At 46.0% G+C, this 17713-nt stretch overlaps 4 protein-coding genes across 13 annotated transcripts in view; 2 read left to right on the plus strand and 2 right to left on the minus strand.

Moving 5' to 3' along the window:
- LOC119842642 (zinc finger protein 239-like) overlaps positions 1-17713 on the plus strand; it is a 1225455-nt gene that overhangs the window by 795506 nt on the left and 412236 nt on the right. The window lies entirely within an intron of this gene.
- The window catches only part of LOC119843367 (zinc finger protein 664-like), a 1158238-nt gene that overhangs the window by 646640 nt on the left and 493885 nt on the right, over positions 1-17713 (plus strand). The gene's annotated exons all lie outside the window — the stretch shown is intronic.
- The window catches only part of LOC119842634 (zinc finger protein 879-like), a 224907-nt gene that overhangs the window by 116706 nt on the left and 90488 nt on the right, over positions 1-17713 (minus strand). The window lies entirely within an intron of this gene.
- The window catches only part of LOC119843303 (zinc finger protein 436-like), a 33634-nt gene that overhangs the window by 4638 nt on the left and 11283 nt on the right, over positions 1-17713 (minus strand). For 2 of the 6 annotated variants that reach the window (XM_043496723.1, XM_043496724.1), the window contains exon 2: positions 11416-11542. The exons of 1 other annotated variant lie outside the window; for it this stretch is intronic. In XM_043496723.1, coding sequence (XP_043352658.1) covers positions 11416-11542 — 127 coding nt within the window. Of the gene's footprint in view, positions 1-33; positions 1709-3324; positions 4354-11415; positions 11543-12074; positions 12105-17713 lie in introns of those variants that run through there. 3 more of the 6 variants (XM_043496727.1, XM_043496722.1, XM_043496726.1) reach the window with 3 other exon arrangements.

Genomic DNA, 17713 nt, shown 5'->3' on the forward strand with positions numbered 1-17713 from the left:
TGCCTCTCGTGGCAGTGGAGTACCAGAGTCGACAGCAGAGCGATTGGGGATCGATTTATCGCATCAAGACTAGATGTGATAAATCGACCCCCGATAGATCGATCACTACCCGCCAATCTGACATACCCTTAGATCCAATTTTCCAGCTATTTCATGCTCTATAGACATTGTTGAAAGTCCAACAAGTCTCTGTTGCACCATTGCTGAAAGCAGGTATGTTTGATCAATTTTAACTTTGAGAAGCTATGTTCCCCACTAGCTATGGAAACTGGCAAAGTTAAAAGAATGCATTGAGCTATTAAAATGTTTGGAAAACTGTCTGAGAGTTTATTTTCACAAACAAAGTTCAGTACTTCTAAAGGAATGTAATGTTTCTTAAGTTGTCTTGAAAAGCCTGAAGCTCACTACACAAATCTGTAGCATCAATGTCTTTTGAATTTTCATGAGTCAATGCCAACTCCAGTTTTATGGAAAATTCTCTTATCTATTTTGCTGTTTTCTTTTGCAAGCTGTGGATATCATATAGAAAGCCAAATACTGACTCTAGCTGCTGCATCTGTTGAAATCTTTCGTCAACCAAGTGAATAGCAGTATCAAGAACTGCGAAGTACAAATTCACTTTGAAACTTCGCTTTGGGTTCTGAATGGGTGTGTCTCGTCCTTCATATGAAAACTGCTGTTTCTTTTGCCGAATGCGAACGGGCTCTGCCTCAAATTCTGTCGGAAAGTCTATTTCTTCAGCAAGCTCGAGAGAATCTACCAGTGTTTTTCGAACCCTTCATCACTTCTGAATTCCTCCAGAATATTTTTAGTTTTCTGTAGTTTTTGAATAGCAGAATGTATGTTCAGGTTCTTTTCCTGAAGCTGCTTACAACTGAGGTTAATCTCGAAAAGGATATTATATCACAAAATGAGTGAAGTCACAAATTTGAACTTGGAAAAGCCATTTGCAAGAGCTTCTGCATCTGAACGTTTGACAGATGATCCAGTAAAGGTAGTATCATCAGAAATTTCAATTAGGGCATTGTAAATGTTTCCAAGTTCATAGCGAAAAGTGTTCAAAGCAACAATGCAACTCTCCCATCTTATCTGACTAAGTGGTTTCACAGTTAGAGAATTCACATGGCAAATAAGAATCTCCCAATGGCGTGTTGAGCCTGAGAAAAAACACATAAACATGTTGCACCAGGTCCAAGAAACTCCTTGCCTCCAAACAGCATCTAGCAGCATCATTGATAACCAAATTCAGAGAATGCACATTGCAAGGAATGAAAAAGGCCCTAGGACTGATTTCCATCATTCTCCTTTGCACACCATTGTCTTTACCCTTCATATTACTCCCATTTTCATAGCCTTGGCCACGTAAGTTTTCAACAGATAATGACATTGTTTCAAGATCTTGTAAAATCGTTTCAGTCATAAATGCTCCAGTCGTCTCCTTCAGTGGTACAAAACCCAAAAAATGTTCCTTTATGAGCATTTCAACATTATCTTCATCTGCAGACTTTTCCGTATCCACAAAACGAATGATCATCGTCTTTTGTTCAATATGACTCACATCGGGTGTACAGTCCAGTATTATTGCAAATTATTTTGCAGAATGGGCAGCTTCTACAATTTTCTTTTTAATGGCATTTGCTGGGATTTGAATCAGTTCATTCTGCATTTTTTTCCTAAGTAATGAACCTGTGTTTCATGATCAGTTATTTTACGTAGATGCTCCTTCATGACTGGAACAAACAAAGCTAGGTATTCAACACATTTTAAAAAGTTTCTATTACCTCGAGTTATAATTTTTCATTTCTACCGTGGCCGCAGAATGCTAAAATTTTGCCCATTGAGAACTCTCACTAAAGCAATGATTTCAGAGTAGCAGCCGTGTTAGTCTGTATTCGCAAAAAGAAAAGGAGTACTTGTGGCACCTTAGAGACTAACAAATTTATTAGAGCATAAGCTTTCGTGAGCTACAGCTCACTTTAGCTCACGAAAGCTTATGCTCTAATAAATTTGTTAGTCTCTAAGGTGCCACAGTACTCCTTTTCTTTTTTAAAGCAATGAGATGCTCCAATATTTGTTGCCAATATTCTTCTTTTTCCTTGATCACACATAAATTTTCTTCATCAATAGTTTTTTCTTTTTTCAATTGTAATTCAAGTTTTTCCAATTTTGAAAACATTGCAAATGTTCTGTACTTCTTTCATGTGAAGAGAGAATTGAAGATATGTTTTTCAAGTCCTTTGAACCATTTTCAGTAAGTGGTATACCAATTGCTTGATTTCTAAACAACTTGCAGCAAAAGCAAAACACAGAGTCCTTCGACACTAAATATTGTAACCAGTTTCGATGAATTTCTTCCCCATTAATGAGTTTCCTCTTGTAATGCTGAACAGAGAATTTTCTTTTATTTCCATCCTTAGGGAAGGAAAATTCATGAACTTGTTCGGGTCCATGTTCCACAAGAATTTGCCGCACCCTGTCATCACATCTGGGCAATGAAACTGGGTCCCCAAATTGTAACTTGTTTGTAACTTCCTCATCCTTTCTTCCTTCTACTTCATTTACTTCAATTTCTGCATGTCTCTCTGAAGGTGAATAAATTTTCTCCACTTCCGTATCAGTCTGATGCTGTGAGCTACCCTCATCTTGAAGTAATATACCTTCATCTTGATGTTCCAAACTGCTTTCATGCAGATGTGAACTAACCTCCTCTCCAAGTAAAAGTCCTTCATCTGGATGCTGTGAACTGCTTCCATCTTTATTTGGATTAAAGAGAAGATATTTCTGGAAGGATCCCTGCTGTTTTGCTTGGTCCTTTTCCTTCTCAGCCTTTCGTTTCCAATACTCAACTCCTGAGGGTTTTCTTTTTCCTCTTTCTGCCATGGGGCATTTGAATATTGTTATGTACTGTGCTCCTAACTGCAAGCATGATAGCGTTAAGGATGGTTGACACACCCACTACATGGTTGGCGATTTAAATCACATTGCAGCCATCCCAACACGTCTTTTCACTGCTTAAAGGTTCAATGATTAGTAACATACACTCACTCACCTATTAAAACAGCTAGTTACAGCATTTACATGGAACAAAATGACCTTTTTCGACGTTATAACCCGACACTGGTTGTTTGGAAAGTAATCCCCTTCCTCACGGTTACCCGCTTGGAGGGTGACGTCATCACTTTCGTAGTCTGTTAAGCATTACCGCTGTTACTTTTCTTTTATGGACCTTATTTATTACATGTGAACCAGTTATAACAAAGAAAAGTTCATAATTATACAGCCCAAGAATAACGCTAACGTTTAATAATGCTTAAAGATATTCACATTTTGGATTTATAATGCTGAAAGACGTTATTCTTTATTTTTTGGCACCAAGAAACACAATTTTGCACAGTATTCGCTCAATTCTTAGCCATCTACCTGCGACGTCTTAAAATGACCATTTGACATGTATCAACTCGCGATATCTCCGCTCTACATGAATTTCTGGCTATGCGACCTTGATGTATATTCCAGTTAGGTGTCACTAGCATTGCAGCTCTTGCCGCTGGTGGGAGTATTTCATTGTGGCTGAGTTATTGCTTCTCAAAATTGCGGAGTGGGTCATCTTGACCCTATATCGCAAATTGAAAAAAATTCACTAAAATATTCTTTATTTTTGCAGTAAATAAGATATTTGACATATTAATAAATTCTCAGAAATGAATTATAATTCATATTCCCTCCATACACAAACAGGAATTGAAATAATGACACCTTTGTTATTTTATTTGTATTTTTTTCATCTTTTTGGGTGGGGTTTCATTTTTTTTTTAATTTTATTTTTTTCTTCGAATTTGGTGCCCCATTTAACTTGGCACCCTAGACAACCACCTAGTTCACCTATATGGATGGGCCGCCCCTCTGAGGATGGTCATATCAGTGTCTGTGAGTGTGATGCTCACAAAGGTGTGAGGCACAGTCTGGCAGGTATAACAAAAATATATTAAGCTCACTTTACAAATTGTCATGTCGTGTCTCAGGACAGGTGCAGAGCATAGGGCTGATCTTGCTCCAAAGCATCCAGAAGTAGGGAGGGGCAGTTACCAGACATGCTCTGTATTTGTTTCCAAAGCTGCATCGGATGTTTTCATTGGGCACATGGTACCTGGCATGGCCACTCCGTCTTTACTCACCTGAGAGCTGAGGCAATCAGAGCTTGGAGGGGAGATAGGTATTTAGGACAGTCACAGTCTCCATGCTCTAGAACGGCTCTGAATGAAGCCAGGCAGGACTCTGGTGCAGTGTGTCTCCCTCAGGGCACACTCTCACCAGGACAAGAAATCAACGGATCTGTGTTCCTTATAAAGGGGATCACCGAGCACCCAGGCCAACGCTCTCTGTGCTCAGAGCAGGATCTACCATGACACTATCTAGCTATCGCCCTCCTGCTCATGAAGGATGTACTGTCCTTTGCAGGAGAGAGAAGAGGAGTGAGATCATCTTACATTTCCACCTCAACCCATGTACTGAAATTCTGTCAGGCCAAAGCTGATACCTGGGAAATATCCTAATGGCGTTTATACACAAGGCAACATTCAGGGAAGATGAGATGATCGCTCCACTGCTTCTCTTTGGACTTGCAAAACTGCATGTGGGTTACACCTGGACTATACAGTACTTAAAAAATGTTCAAGAAGTAATCAAAGACCTGATGATTTATAGTGTTGGGGGGGGAAGGTCTCCTGCACTGGTCTGTAGCTGTCCTGACTGCCAAAGTCAAAATTAAGGCCACCTGACTTCTGAATGAGAGCGTCCACATAGGGGCTTAAAGTCCTGGGATCCACGTGCATTAACTTCACACCTTTAACATCAGACCATGCAGACAAGCCCTGAAGAAGTAAAGGGAAGGGAATAAGAGAAATTGGTGAAAGGGGCTGGGGGAGACTCTGCTAATTCTTTTAGTTTTAAAAGATTTAATTTGTTTTCCACGACACCCCCACAAATGGGCGCAGGTGCAGTGCCTGGCACAGGAGCAGGAGACACACAATTAGCATCAGAGTTTTCAGCCCATGAACAATAACGGGTCATTTAACATCAGAGTCAGCAGCATAGTTTGTGTCTATAAGAAAATGGACGTTTTTCTCACGGGACAACTAACCTGCATTAGCTAGCCCTCTGAAAACATAAAGGAAAGGGTGATGGCAGCACACTGTGTCCCCTGGCCTGACCAATGCAAAGGACACATAGAACAATTCATTTTTAAAATTCTTCAACTTTGGCCGTACAAATCAGTACACGTGTCAAAACGAAGAACATCCCTGAAATGGATCACAACAAAAATGGTAAAACGTAGGCCATTAGAAATATAAACAATCTGGTAGAAAAATCCACATCAATGCATGCAATAAATGAACTCAGGAAAGTAAAGTGGGCACTTCAGAGTGTGCAGGATGGAGGGTTACTTACAGAAATAAGGTTTTAAAATCAATTTTTAATTGCAAGTGGGGGAGGGGAATCACATGTTCCAAGAAGTGTAAAATGGCATTGAATGTTACAGGATTGTACAACCATTCTAGATGTATCGACCCTTTGGAAGCAGTAAACCTATGTAGCTAGTACACCCCAAAGGCTCAAACACAGAAAGGTAATAAAAGAAAAACCTTTTTCTCTTTCTTTCTTTCTTTCTTTCTTTCTTTCTTTCTTTCTTTCTTTCTTTCTTTCTTTCTTTCAGTTCTAGACTGTTGGGTTCATAACTCACAGAGTTTGAATTCTTGGGGTTGTCAGTCTATCTTGGGGCTGCATATCTATGCTTAATAAAAAAAAAATACCACAGAAAGTTCCTTTTGAGAAGCCCTGTACACAAGACACTCTAAGGCCCTTAGGGACAGATTTTTAAAAGGATTTAGGCCACTAGTGGAATATTACAAAGTATCTAGGAGCCTTGAAACTTCTGGCCGTTAGTGAATATTTGGGAACCAAGTTCTGTACATAAATGGGACATGGGATAAAGCACTAGGGTGATAGAGGAAAGGAAATTGAAAGAGTTTTCAGACCAGCCCATGAAATCAGTCAGCACTAAACTCAAATTACAACATTGCAATAGAAACAGGAACTGTTACAGTATCACTGTGAGATGTGAGAACAACTATTAATATTTCCCATGATTATTTGCCATTAAAATAGGAATACCTTGGCAGAATGAATGCTAATGAAGTTTAGGATGAAGAGCTCAGAGTAATAAAAAGATTTTCAGAAGGAACCAACGTAAAGGAGTGAAACCGCCCAGACTAGATTCCAAGGGGAGTGAAACTCAGGGGAACAGGGACAGGGGCTAGGACACACGGCTGAAGCGCTGGGCGGCTTTATGGCAGACACAGGAACTGAGACCTGGATTCTTTTAAACACTCAAAGCAGGTGTGGCAGTGAGATCTGTGGGGGGGTGTCTGTAAATATTTCACTGGATCAAGTCCCCTCTAGCACCTCAGTAACATCTTATGCGGAGGGGAGAGAGGCCCTGTCCGGGCACCACGATGCACTGGGACTTGAAGGACACGGCCCTGGGAAATGGGTGCTAAAATCCTAGGAAAGGGGGGAGGAAAAGCCCCAATGCTCCCCCCCCCCACACACACACACACATTTTTGCAACCACTGCAGCTGGCTCAGCCCTTCTGGGGGAACTTTTATCCCCTCTGCCTCTCATTATTCCTGGGTTCCCCCTCCAGCCTGCCTGGCGGGGCCTGTGCCCCGGTTCTTCCCCCTCACCCTCCCCGCCAGATGTCGCTGTCCCAGCCCCCAGCACGGCCCGGGCTGGCTCCCCCGGGGCAGGGAATCGCAGCCAGCTCCGCTGGGAGCAGCCCGGGGGTGACGGGGGGCGGGTCTCTCTTACCTTCCCTCCGAGCGGGGCCCCCCGGGGCAGGGGCCGGGCCGGGAAGGGGGCCCTGGCCGGGCTGGGGGCTCTGCCCTGGGGGAGGCTCCCGGGGAGCCGCGGGAAGGGCCCGGCTGGAGATTCCCCTCTCCCGGCTGCAGCCAGGGCTCCGGGCTCCCAGCACCAGCCGCCGGGGCTCGGGGATCTCGCCGGGAGCCAGAGTCGCCGCCGCGGCTGCGAGTCACTTCCCGCGGCCGGGCCTGAGCCCCGCGATCCGCCCCCCAGAGCCGCCCCCCAGCCGCTCCCGGGTCCTAGCGATCAACCCACCGCGCTGCAGCCGCCCTGCCCCCTGGGGACCCACCTCCCTTGGGCTCTGGCAGCTTCTCCCGGTCCTCTGTAGAAACGTCTCCCGTCAGCGTTCAGTCTCGCCTGCAGCCTCCCTGCAGGATAAACCCGGGCACGGGTGGCTGCGTCTGTGGCAAACTTCTCTCCGCATTGGGCTGGCTACGGCCTTGCTCTCACCTGCCCCTCTGGTCACAGGCTACCGGCACTGGTGAAACACATCTGGGTGTCTCAGCTGGCTGGGCCAGATTTGTAGGGGAGAGAGAGCAGAAGTGTGGGGACAATAGTTCAGCCCACTGGCAGAGGTGAAAATAAGCCGGTCTGGTCCGGCATACTGGCAAGAGCTGGTACACCGCCAACCGCACCGGCAGGGGGCAGCTTCCCCGGGCCAGCGGTTTAAAGGGCTTGAGGCTCCTGGCAGTGGCCGGAGCTCTGGGCCCTTTAAATCACCGCCCGAACTCCAGGGCTCCAGCAGCAGGGCTCGGGCATCGATTTAAAGGGCCGGGGGCTCTGGCCACCGCTACTGCAGCGGAGCCCGGGGCCCTTTACATCGATGCTGAAGCCCCAGGGCTCCAGGCCACTGCCGCAGCTACTGCTCCTGCCATGATTTAAAGAGCGGGGGGCTCCCAGCCACTGCTACCGCAGCCGGAATCCGGGGCCCTTTAAATCTCAATTTAAAGGGCCCAGGGATTTAAAGACCCCACCAATTCCGGTTGAGGACCTGGCCCCTGCTCAGGATCCGGCATACCGCTAAGTCCTTTAAGTTACTTTCATCCCTGACCATAGGGAAGGAAACAGAGGCATGAGGGGAAGGCTGGCAGCAGAAGCTCATGTCTCACATGCCTGGGGGAGTTCAAGATTTAGCCAAAATCAAAGTCGGTGGAGTTGAGGATGTCGGCTGGCTCCCCTTCTCTGGTTTGCCCTGCTTAGCTTGTCTTTCAAGATCAGGGTGATGAAAGCCCAATGGTGCCATGCTAGGTCAGAGAAGTCAGGGGGTGTGAGATATACCCCAGAGTACAATCTGGATTGTTGAACTGCTTAATTCTCCATCCCAGGGCATCTTTCACACTGCTTCCCAGGGTGAATAAAAATCAATGATTTTTAAAAAAATATCAGTTTTTTAATTTAAATCGGATTTTTTGATAAAATGTTTTTTGAGGAAAACACGTATCTAAAGATAGTTTTAATTAAGATATCTTTGAGCTATAATGTATCTCATCAGGGAATAGGGATTATAAATTCTAATTCTATAGTATGAGACAATATATTCATGTAATGTTTAAGAAAAGATTTGTCAATGAGCTCCTATAGTTCATGCATTAAGGACCCAATCTTATGGGGTTCCATAGGCTTCTGTATAGATTATTTAGGCTAATCTTTCCATCTACCCAATGGGACTCAGTGCTTAGTCTCGAAGATCCCATCAGAGATGCTTAGTTTTCCAGTTCTCAGACTGTGGCTTTGTGTCTCTAGAGGTAACATGCTTGTTAACAGCAAAAATGTTTTAAAATAAATTAATATATAGAAGTGAGAAATAACAGACCTCACCTCTATTGTCCCTCTGCAAATTTGTGTACATAGAGTCAATTCCTTACCTCTCTCCAAAAGTGCAAAGTTTCAAAAAGTTGAATGAACAGAAGACCGTTGGAGGCGGAATAGATCTGGACAAGGAGAAGATGTCTGGAGATAAATGTAAGATGTGATGGACTATGCTTTTCTGTTAAAATATTATATCTTTGCTGTTAAAGAAAAAAATCCAGAATACTTAACGTTGTTGTTTTAGTTAAATAAAACAATTTAAATGTCTGTCTGGTGATGTTCTCCTCCTAATACAGCATGACACAAATGAAATAACCAAACAATGATAAAACTAAATGAAATGAAATAACCAAACATTCATTGTCTGATATAGCTGTAAAACTCATTTGAAAAGTTTCCAAAATAAATCACTGTTTAAAAATGTATCGTGTGTACCTTCTAAAAATGAAACCTACATTTATCTCTGAGTTGTGAAGAATATGTATTAAGGTTATAACAACCAACAAGAATGCACTTTTATATAGAACACCATGATTAAATCAAATCCACCCTGCTGCTTCCCCGTGTGAACAACAAACCCCTCCACGCTCTGCTCACACACAGCCACTAGCATTCAAACTCACTCCTGGCTGCACTGTACTGAATGTGATTAGCCAGACACTCATGAAGTTACTAAATGACACAGCAACATCAGCCAGTTTTCTACTCCCCGCCTTGCACCCCGGGAATCTGCATCTTGGACTGCTCAGTCTGTTCACTGTGCTGGACAAACTCAATAATTAGTGGGTCATCCCCACAAAGGGGTTGAATTAGGCCACTGTCTTGTTCTCTCAACTAAAATCCCCTAAACACTTGAATGAAAACACACAGGTCCAGACAAAACACTAACCGCGGCCAATGGCAGCTTCGGGGGAGGTAACTGGACCCCTGTGCTCTCCCTCCCCCAGGTCCCAGCCGCTTTCTGGAGTGGTGCGGAGTCAGGGCAGACAGGCAGGGAGCCTGCCCTGCCCCTGGTGCACGCCGGGCCGGAGCCACTCTTTGTAAATGTTGGGGTAGGTGCGGGGGGGGGCACAGGGATCTGGTGAGCCATGGAAAATAACCACACGTGTTTGAGACCCTGACTTATGGGGTCTTTCTCCTCTGTGGCTTAACTGATGTCTAATTAGTTGTGACTTCCAAATGAAACATTTCCCGCATTTGAGGTATTGAGAGGGTTTCTCTCCGTAGTGGCTTCTCCCATAGTTATTAAGATCTGGGAGCTTATTGAAGCTTTTGCCATGGTCCAAGCATTGAAGGGGTGTCTCTCCAGTATGGATTGTCTGACGTGTCACAAGCTGTGATCTCACAATGAATCCTTTCCCACACTGCAGACAGTGCCAGTGCCTCTTCCTTGGAATTTGTCTGCTGCGTTCTGGGATCTTCGTCTCCTCCCCCACCATTAATAGATTCATCCACTTTGTTCCTGGGGTGGTTTCCCAGAAGCCTCTCTGATCTGTGCCAATTTCCCCAGGCTTCTCCCTGCTCCCAGGAATGGGAAAAATTCCCTTTAGCTCCTCCCACAAAGGTCCCCTGTGGTTGCACTTTTCCAGGAACTTCCTGATGATGATTCCTGTCCTTGTTCCCACTTCCCCACTGAGCACCTGGTGGCAGAGACACAATCCAGACAGGAGTCATTGTGCTGGGGAGAAACAGGAATAACACCGAGGGAAAACCTAACACAAAGACTGAGCAATTGGATTCTGCTTCCACATCCCACCCAAACACTGACAAGGAAGGAAAGCTGGGAAGCAAACTCCTGCAGCTAAGAGGCTGGGTGAAATGGCGTGAGTGATATCTGCTGATTACAGCCCTGTCCTGGCTGAGATGAGAGAGAACTAGGGGCGTTACTCACACCTCATTTTGGGATTCTCAACTTTTTTCTTCATTCTCCAGATGGTTTCTGTGTCAGTCCACACCTGTGCGGGTGCATCTCAGAAACCTTCCTTCCTTCCAGGCCTGGAAATCGGACACCCATGGCTCTTTCCCTCATTCCAGCTGGGCGATCAGCTCAGGTTTGGGAATGGGAAATCCTGTGCAGAGGGCGAAATCAGACCAGATCAGGGTGCATGGAGCTTTGGTGGAGTATTTGTCACTAAGGACATTCCATGATTGGAATCTGTCCCTGTGCTCTGCTGGAGGAACGGGGAATCCAAGAGGATGTGGAAATTATCACTGAGCCCCGTTCCACAGATGAAGTTGTCTCAGGAGGTGAGTTGAATTATTATTACACCCTCACTAGGCATTCCCAGGATCTGTGCGCTCTGGGGGCCTTCCTGACTCACACACAGTTCGCACTTAAGCCCCTGCCTCTTTCTAAACCTGCAGAGCCCAGAGCCCTCCCCATGCATGGAGTATTCTCAAGGAGGGAAGTGAACAGGGATTGTATGTGCAGCGAAGAAACAAGACAGGACAATGCTGGATTTATGCCCCTTTGAAAGCTAGAGGGGTGGTGATGGTTTAGCTTGTCCATTGGGTTTTGACACCCTTGTCTCACTGGAGAGGGAAGGAGTTGCAAGTATTTCTCACATGGCAGCTGTGCATTATGGAACCCATTTGCCTATTATCTAACTGACTGGGAAAGAACCTGAACACATTCAGATACGCAGGTCCCATGGCTTCTAATAACTGAGGGGACAGGAATCCCTTATCCAGTGAGGTCACCGTCTCATAGTTCTCCTGCATGATGTCCCTGTAAAGGGTTCTCTGTGCGGGGTTCAGCAGAGCCCCCTGCCCCTGGGTGAAATAAACAACTACCTCCTTGAAGGTCACCGGCATCTAAAAAGTCAAGAGTCCCTTACTCAGTACCTGCTGCCCCAGATACAATCCCACTAGTCATGGGAAAGGAAAAAAACCGTGAAGCTGTGGGAGGGCCAGAGTAGCAGAATCCCACCGTCACCCAGCTCAGAGCAGCCAGGAGGCTTTGGGGGTGGGGGGAGAAGGTGAGAGCTCCCTGTCCACCCCAGCACATGGAGCAGGGCAGGGTCTTCTCATTTCCCACACGCCTGCCAGCCGCAGACTGATACGGGAAGCAGAGCTTTGAGCCGGGGACAGGGACAGGAATCCCGACAGCTTCCCTTCGTATTTCACAGCAGTCTCTGGCCAGTGGGTTCAGGCTCCAGCACTGGGAGTCTGGAAAATGTTCCCAGCCCTGCCGAGGGGGGTTATATCCTGTTTGAGAAATGGGGGAATGGCCCCTTCCCCTCCCCCGCCACCGTTGGGCCTACTCAGAAAATCAGCAGGTTTCTCACATCCTGTCTCCTCCCTGCCTCTCCCTCCCCTGCCCAGCAGCTCCCTGAAAATCCCCTACCTGAGCTGGCTCCATCACAGCCACTTCTCTTCTCTGACTCCGGGAAGGCAGGATGATCTGGAGCGAAATGTGGACAGGATTCCGCAGCCTGTTGGGGCGAGAGGGGCGATGGGGGAGGTTACAGAAGGGGCTTCAGTTCATATCACCCCCAGATTCCCCCCAGGCTCTTTAGACCTTCCCAGTAACAGCAACTCAGAGCCAAACGCTAGAAAAAGAGAAGAACCAAAGGGGCCATTTGGGGGGATTGCCCCCCACTGCAGTGTAAACCCTTTTCCCTTAGCAGCAGCAGAAGCCTTCTGGTGGCATCACCTGTGAATGAGCTGCCCTGGACTCCCCCAGCATCCCCCGGGGACAGGCAGGCAGAGGCTGATCCCATTGGCCCATCCGTGCTCCCCCCTGCCAGACCCAGCAGTGACTCCGTTCCAAGTGAGCTGTAGCTCACGAAAGCTTATGCTCAAATAAATTTGTTAGTCTCTAAGGTGCCACAAGTACTCCTTTTCTTTTTGCGAATACAGACTAATACGGCTGCTACTCTGAAACCATTCTGACTCTGGTGTGGCTGAGATTTGAGTCCTGCAGGCAAATCAGACCAGGGCCCTGGGCAGACTCCTCAACTCATCAGACACAGACCTCACCAGCATGGGTGTGTCTGACAATAACACACTGTGAGCCGTGTGTGTGTGTGTGTGTGTGTGTGTGTGGGCGGGAGGGGGGGTTGGGTTTTTGCCTCTTAGCCTCTGCACCCTGAGGGGTTAGTCCCCGGATCACTCCCAAACGTGGTTTGACCAGTTCCAGGAGGAGAAAGCTTCTCTCCATTCCTCCCCGGCCTTGTGTCCGATGGGGTGGAGAAGCTGCCTTGGAAACTCCCCTCTCCTGCCTTCCCACATCCCCCCCTTTCCCTCGCAGTGCCCCCACTCACATCTTCCCCCCTTCCAGCCTCGCTCCCCTCAGCCCCACAATCCCCTTGATCCCCAGGCATCGCTCCTCTTCCCTTCAATGCACCCCTGCCCCCATCCCAGCCTGTCCCCTGCATCTCCAGCACCCCCCTCCTGCCCCCACCCCACTCCCCCTGCACCTCTTTATCCTCCTCCCCCTACAGCCTGGGTGTGTGTGTGTGGGGGGGGGGGAGACACACTGCTTCCTGGGTCAGGGGGATGAGTGGTTATTAAAACAAGTGTCCCCAATTAAAGGTTCTCCTGATCCCAAAGGATCAGCTACACACCCAGGTCCATAGACAAATCAGATCTTACTCAGATATCATGCGGTTGCTAATCCTTTAGTATCTAAAATGTAAAGGTTTATTAATAAAAAGAAAGGTGAGAGTTCAAATTGGTCCAAGGAATCAAATACATATTATAATCACAAAACTCTTGATTCAGGCTTATAGCAGTGATGGAATAAACTGCTGGCTTAAGTCAAGTTTCTGGTTACTTCGAAATCATTAGAAGGACCTCCGTTCCCGGGTTGGAATGCTCCCCTTGGGATAAGTGCATAGTCCAGAGGTTTGAGCAGCAGAGAAGCTGGAGCAGGAAAGAGGCAAGATGGAGATGTTTCTAGGGCCTTTTATATCTTTTTGTCATGTGGAGGGAACCTCATTGTTCTTACTGGGAAAAACAACAAGATGGTGTCCAGTCACATGAACCACTACACGGGCAAATCACCTGTCCATGCATGACTCAGTTCTTTACAGGTAGAAGCCATTGCCCACAGGCTAGTTTAAATGTTCCCAGGAAGGCTCATCAGATGTGGATTGGCGTCTCCAAAGGTCCAAAAAGAAAAGGAGTACTTGTGGCACCTTAGAGACTAACAAATTTATTTGAGCATAAGCTTTTGTGAGATACAGCTCACTTCATCGGATGCTTATGCTCAAATAAATTTGTTAGTCTCTAAGGTGCCACAAGTACTCCTTTTCTTTTTGCGAATACAGACTAACACAGTGGCTACTCTGAAACCTGTCATTATCCAAAGGCCCATTGTCAGTAATGTACTTTTTGATGGGCCACTCAGTTTGAATAGTCCCTTCACAATACCCTGGCCAACTGCGTCACTGGTGCTACTCAGAATTAAACTCATAGAAATACAAGTATGTAGCCAATACTCATAATTTCAAATACAAAAATAACACATGCATACAAATAGCATAATCATACCCAGGTATTGATATTGTTTCCCTAGGCACCTCACTAGACCACTTTTGCACAAGATTTGTTGCAAACATAGAACAGTGGTTGCAAAAATGATCTATATGTTCATATTTTAATCAGATCATGTCATACAGGGGAACCATCAGTCTTTAGTCCTTGCTCCCAGCTTCTCGCTGTGGTGACAAACTGCAGCCCCTAGTCTAGCCCTTCTACCAGGAGCAAACTGCAGTTCTTTGATAGGCCACGCTCTTTTGCAGCAAGTGGGACAGACCCACTTGCTTTTCTGGGTCCTACCCCCAGGACCCTCTAGGAGCAGCACTTAACTGCCTCTCCTCCAAGTTCTGCTGCTTACCTCTTTATCCCTGGGCCACTTTTCCATAGCCCCAGCACCTTCCCTGTCCCCTATTGGGGCTTCAGTCTGGTGGGCAGTCAGGCTACAGCTCCACTTGCTCTCCTGACCCCACCCTGCACTGCTCTTCCTGACACTTCCCTTTATAGGCACCTAATCCTTCTCCCTCAGGCTGGAGAAAGAGACTGCTCCCTACTCTGCTGAACAGTCCTTTTTATATGACCCTCACTGGCCCTTACTGGCTGCTCCATCAAGTCTTCTTTCCATTGGCTCTCTCTGCAAGCCCTCCTCTCATGGGCTGGGCCAAAAATGCTATGTTTAATATTTTCATAAAACAGTCCAGTTCAATATCAAATAAAAAAGTTAAATCAAAATGCAAAATTTCTTTAATTCAACTTAAAATAGAAAGTGTTTAAATAATATCAAAAAAATATAATATACTAAAGTCTAATACATTTGCTTAAGTAAAACAAAAAAAATTTAATTGGCCAAATCTTTCAATTAAAAAAATTGGTATTACAATTTGCACACCAACAATCTTTAAAAACAAAAACATAAAAAATTAACCCACTCCCCATAAAATCAATAAACAATAAAAATACTCAAGCCTCATTAATAATGCCTTATAAGGAATATAGCAAAACAACTCCATATTAGTACCGCAGACTTGTTTATCAGCTTTAACGAAATCTGCGGTTACTTGGCGCAACATTGCGGCTAGGGGTTTTTACAGAGCTGGCTGGTGCAATAACATACAGCTGGGGATCTTTCGGACACTGCTTGGTCCCCCTCAGCCCGCTTTCCAGCCCCTTCCCATGTACCTACAGTGGCTTAACCGATTATCTGTGTCAACAGACACAGGCCTACTGCACTTTACTATGCTGGCCTAAGTCATACAGGACACAGGCCTGTAGGTTTCTTGCATTACAGCATTTCCATATAATAAGCTTTCCTCTCTATAGATCAAGTTTAGGCCTGAGAAATTGCCCACACACCCCATAACCTCAGCCATACAGAACACAACGCCATCCACGGCCTCAGAAACAACCCTGACATTCTAATCAAAGGGGCTGACAAAGGAGGTGCTGTAGTCATCATGAACAGGTCGGATTATGAACAGGAGGCTGCCACGAAACCTTCCAACACCACATTCTACAGGCCACTGTCCTCCAATCCCACTGAGGAGTACCAAAAGAAACTACACCAACTGCTCAAGAAACTCCCTGCTCCCGGGAACAAATCTACACAGACACACCCCTAGATCCCCGACCAGGGGTATTCTATCTGCTACCCAAGATCCATAAACCTGGAAATCCTGGACGCCCCATCATCTCAGGCATCGGCACTCTTACAGCAGGATTATCTGGCTATGTGGACTCTCTCCTCAGACCCTATGCTACCAGCACTCCCAGCTATCTTCGAGACACCACCAACTTCCTGAGGAAACTACAACGTATTGGTGATCTTCCTGAAAACACCATCCTGGCCACCATGGATGTAGAAGCTCTTTATACCAATATTCCACACAAGGATGGGCTACAAGCTGTCAGGAACATTATCCCTGATGAAGCCACGGCACACGTGGTGGCTGAACTTTGTGACTTTGTCCTCACCCACAACCATTTCAGATCTGGGGACAATTTATACCTTCAAGTCAGCGGAACTGCTATGGGTACCCGCATGGCCCCACAGTATGCCAACATTTTTATGGCTGACTTAGAACAACACTTCCTCAGCTCTCATCCCCTAGTGCCCCCTCCTCTAATTGCGCTACATTGATGACATCTTCATCATATGGACCCATGGGAAGGAGGCCCTTGAAGAATTCCACCTGGATTTCAAGAATTTCCACCCCACCATCGACCTCGGTCTGAACCAGTCCACACAAGAAATCCTGGACACTACAGTGCAAATAAGTGATGGTCACATAAATACCACCCTATACAGGAAACCTACTGACCTCTATACTTACCTACATGCCTCCAGTTTCCATCCAGGACACATCACACAATCCATTGTCTACAGCCATGCCCCAAGATACAACCGCATTTGCTCCAATCCCTCAGACAGAGACAAACACCTTCAAGATCTTTATCAAGCATTCTTAAAACTACAATACCCAACTGGGGAAGTGAGGAAACAGACTGACAAAGCAAGATGGATACCCAGAAGTCACCTACCACAGGACAGGCCCAACAAGGGAAATAACAGAACACCACTGGCCATCATGTACAGCCCCCAGCTAAAACCTCTCCAGCGCATCATCAAAGATCTACAACCTATCCTGGAAAACAATTCCTCATTCTCACAGACCATGGGAGGCAGGCCAGTCCTCGCTTACAGACAGCTCCCAATCTGAAGCAAATACTCACCAGCAACTACACACACCACACCACAGAAACACTAACCCAGGAAAGAATCCCTGCAACAAATCCGGTTGCCAAATCTGTCCCCATATCTACTCTAGCGACACCATCATAGGACCCAACCATATCAGCCATGCCATCAGGGGCATATTCACGTGCACATCTACCAATATGATATATGCCATCATGTGCCAGTAATGCCCCTCTGCTATGTACATTGGCCAAACCGGACTGTCTCTATGTAAAAGAATAAATGGACACAAATCTGACATCAGGAATGGTAACATAGAAGAGCCAGTAGCAGAACATTTCAATCTCCCTGGACATTCAATAACAGATTTAAAAGTAGCCATCCTTCAACCAAAAAACTTCAAAAACAGACTTCAGAGAGAAACTTCAGAGCTACAATGCATTTGCAAACTTAACACCATAAATTTGGGCCTGAATAGGGACTAGGAGTGGTTGGCTCACTACAAAAGCAATTTTCCCTCTCTTGGTATTGACCCCTCCTCCTCAGTCACTGGGAGTGGACTACGTCCCATCCTGTGTGGATTCCCCTATTTTTAATGAGGTATGATCTCTGTCTGAAACTTTTCCCACAGTCTAAGCACTTATAGAGTCACTCTCCTGTGTGGATTCTCTGATGTTTAACCAGCACTGATCTCCGTGTGAAACTTCTCCCACAGTCCAAACACTTATAGGGTCTCTCTCCTGTGTGGATTCTCTGATGTAAAACAAGGTCTGACCTTCATATGAAACTTTTCCCACAATCCAAGCACT

This window comes from Dermochelys coriacea, chromosome 14 (genome assembly GCF_009764565.3).
Source record: "Dermochelys coriacea isolate rDerCor1 chromosome 14, rDerCor1.pri.v4, whole genome shotgun sequence".
Taxonomy (NCBI): Eukaryota; Metazoa; Chordata; order Testudines; family Dermochelyidae; genus Dermochelys; species Dermochelys coriacea.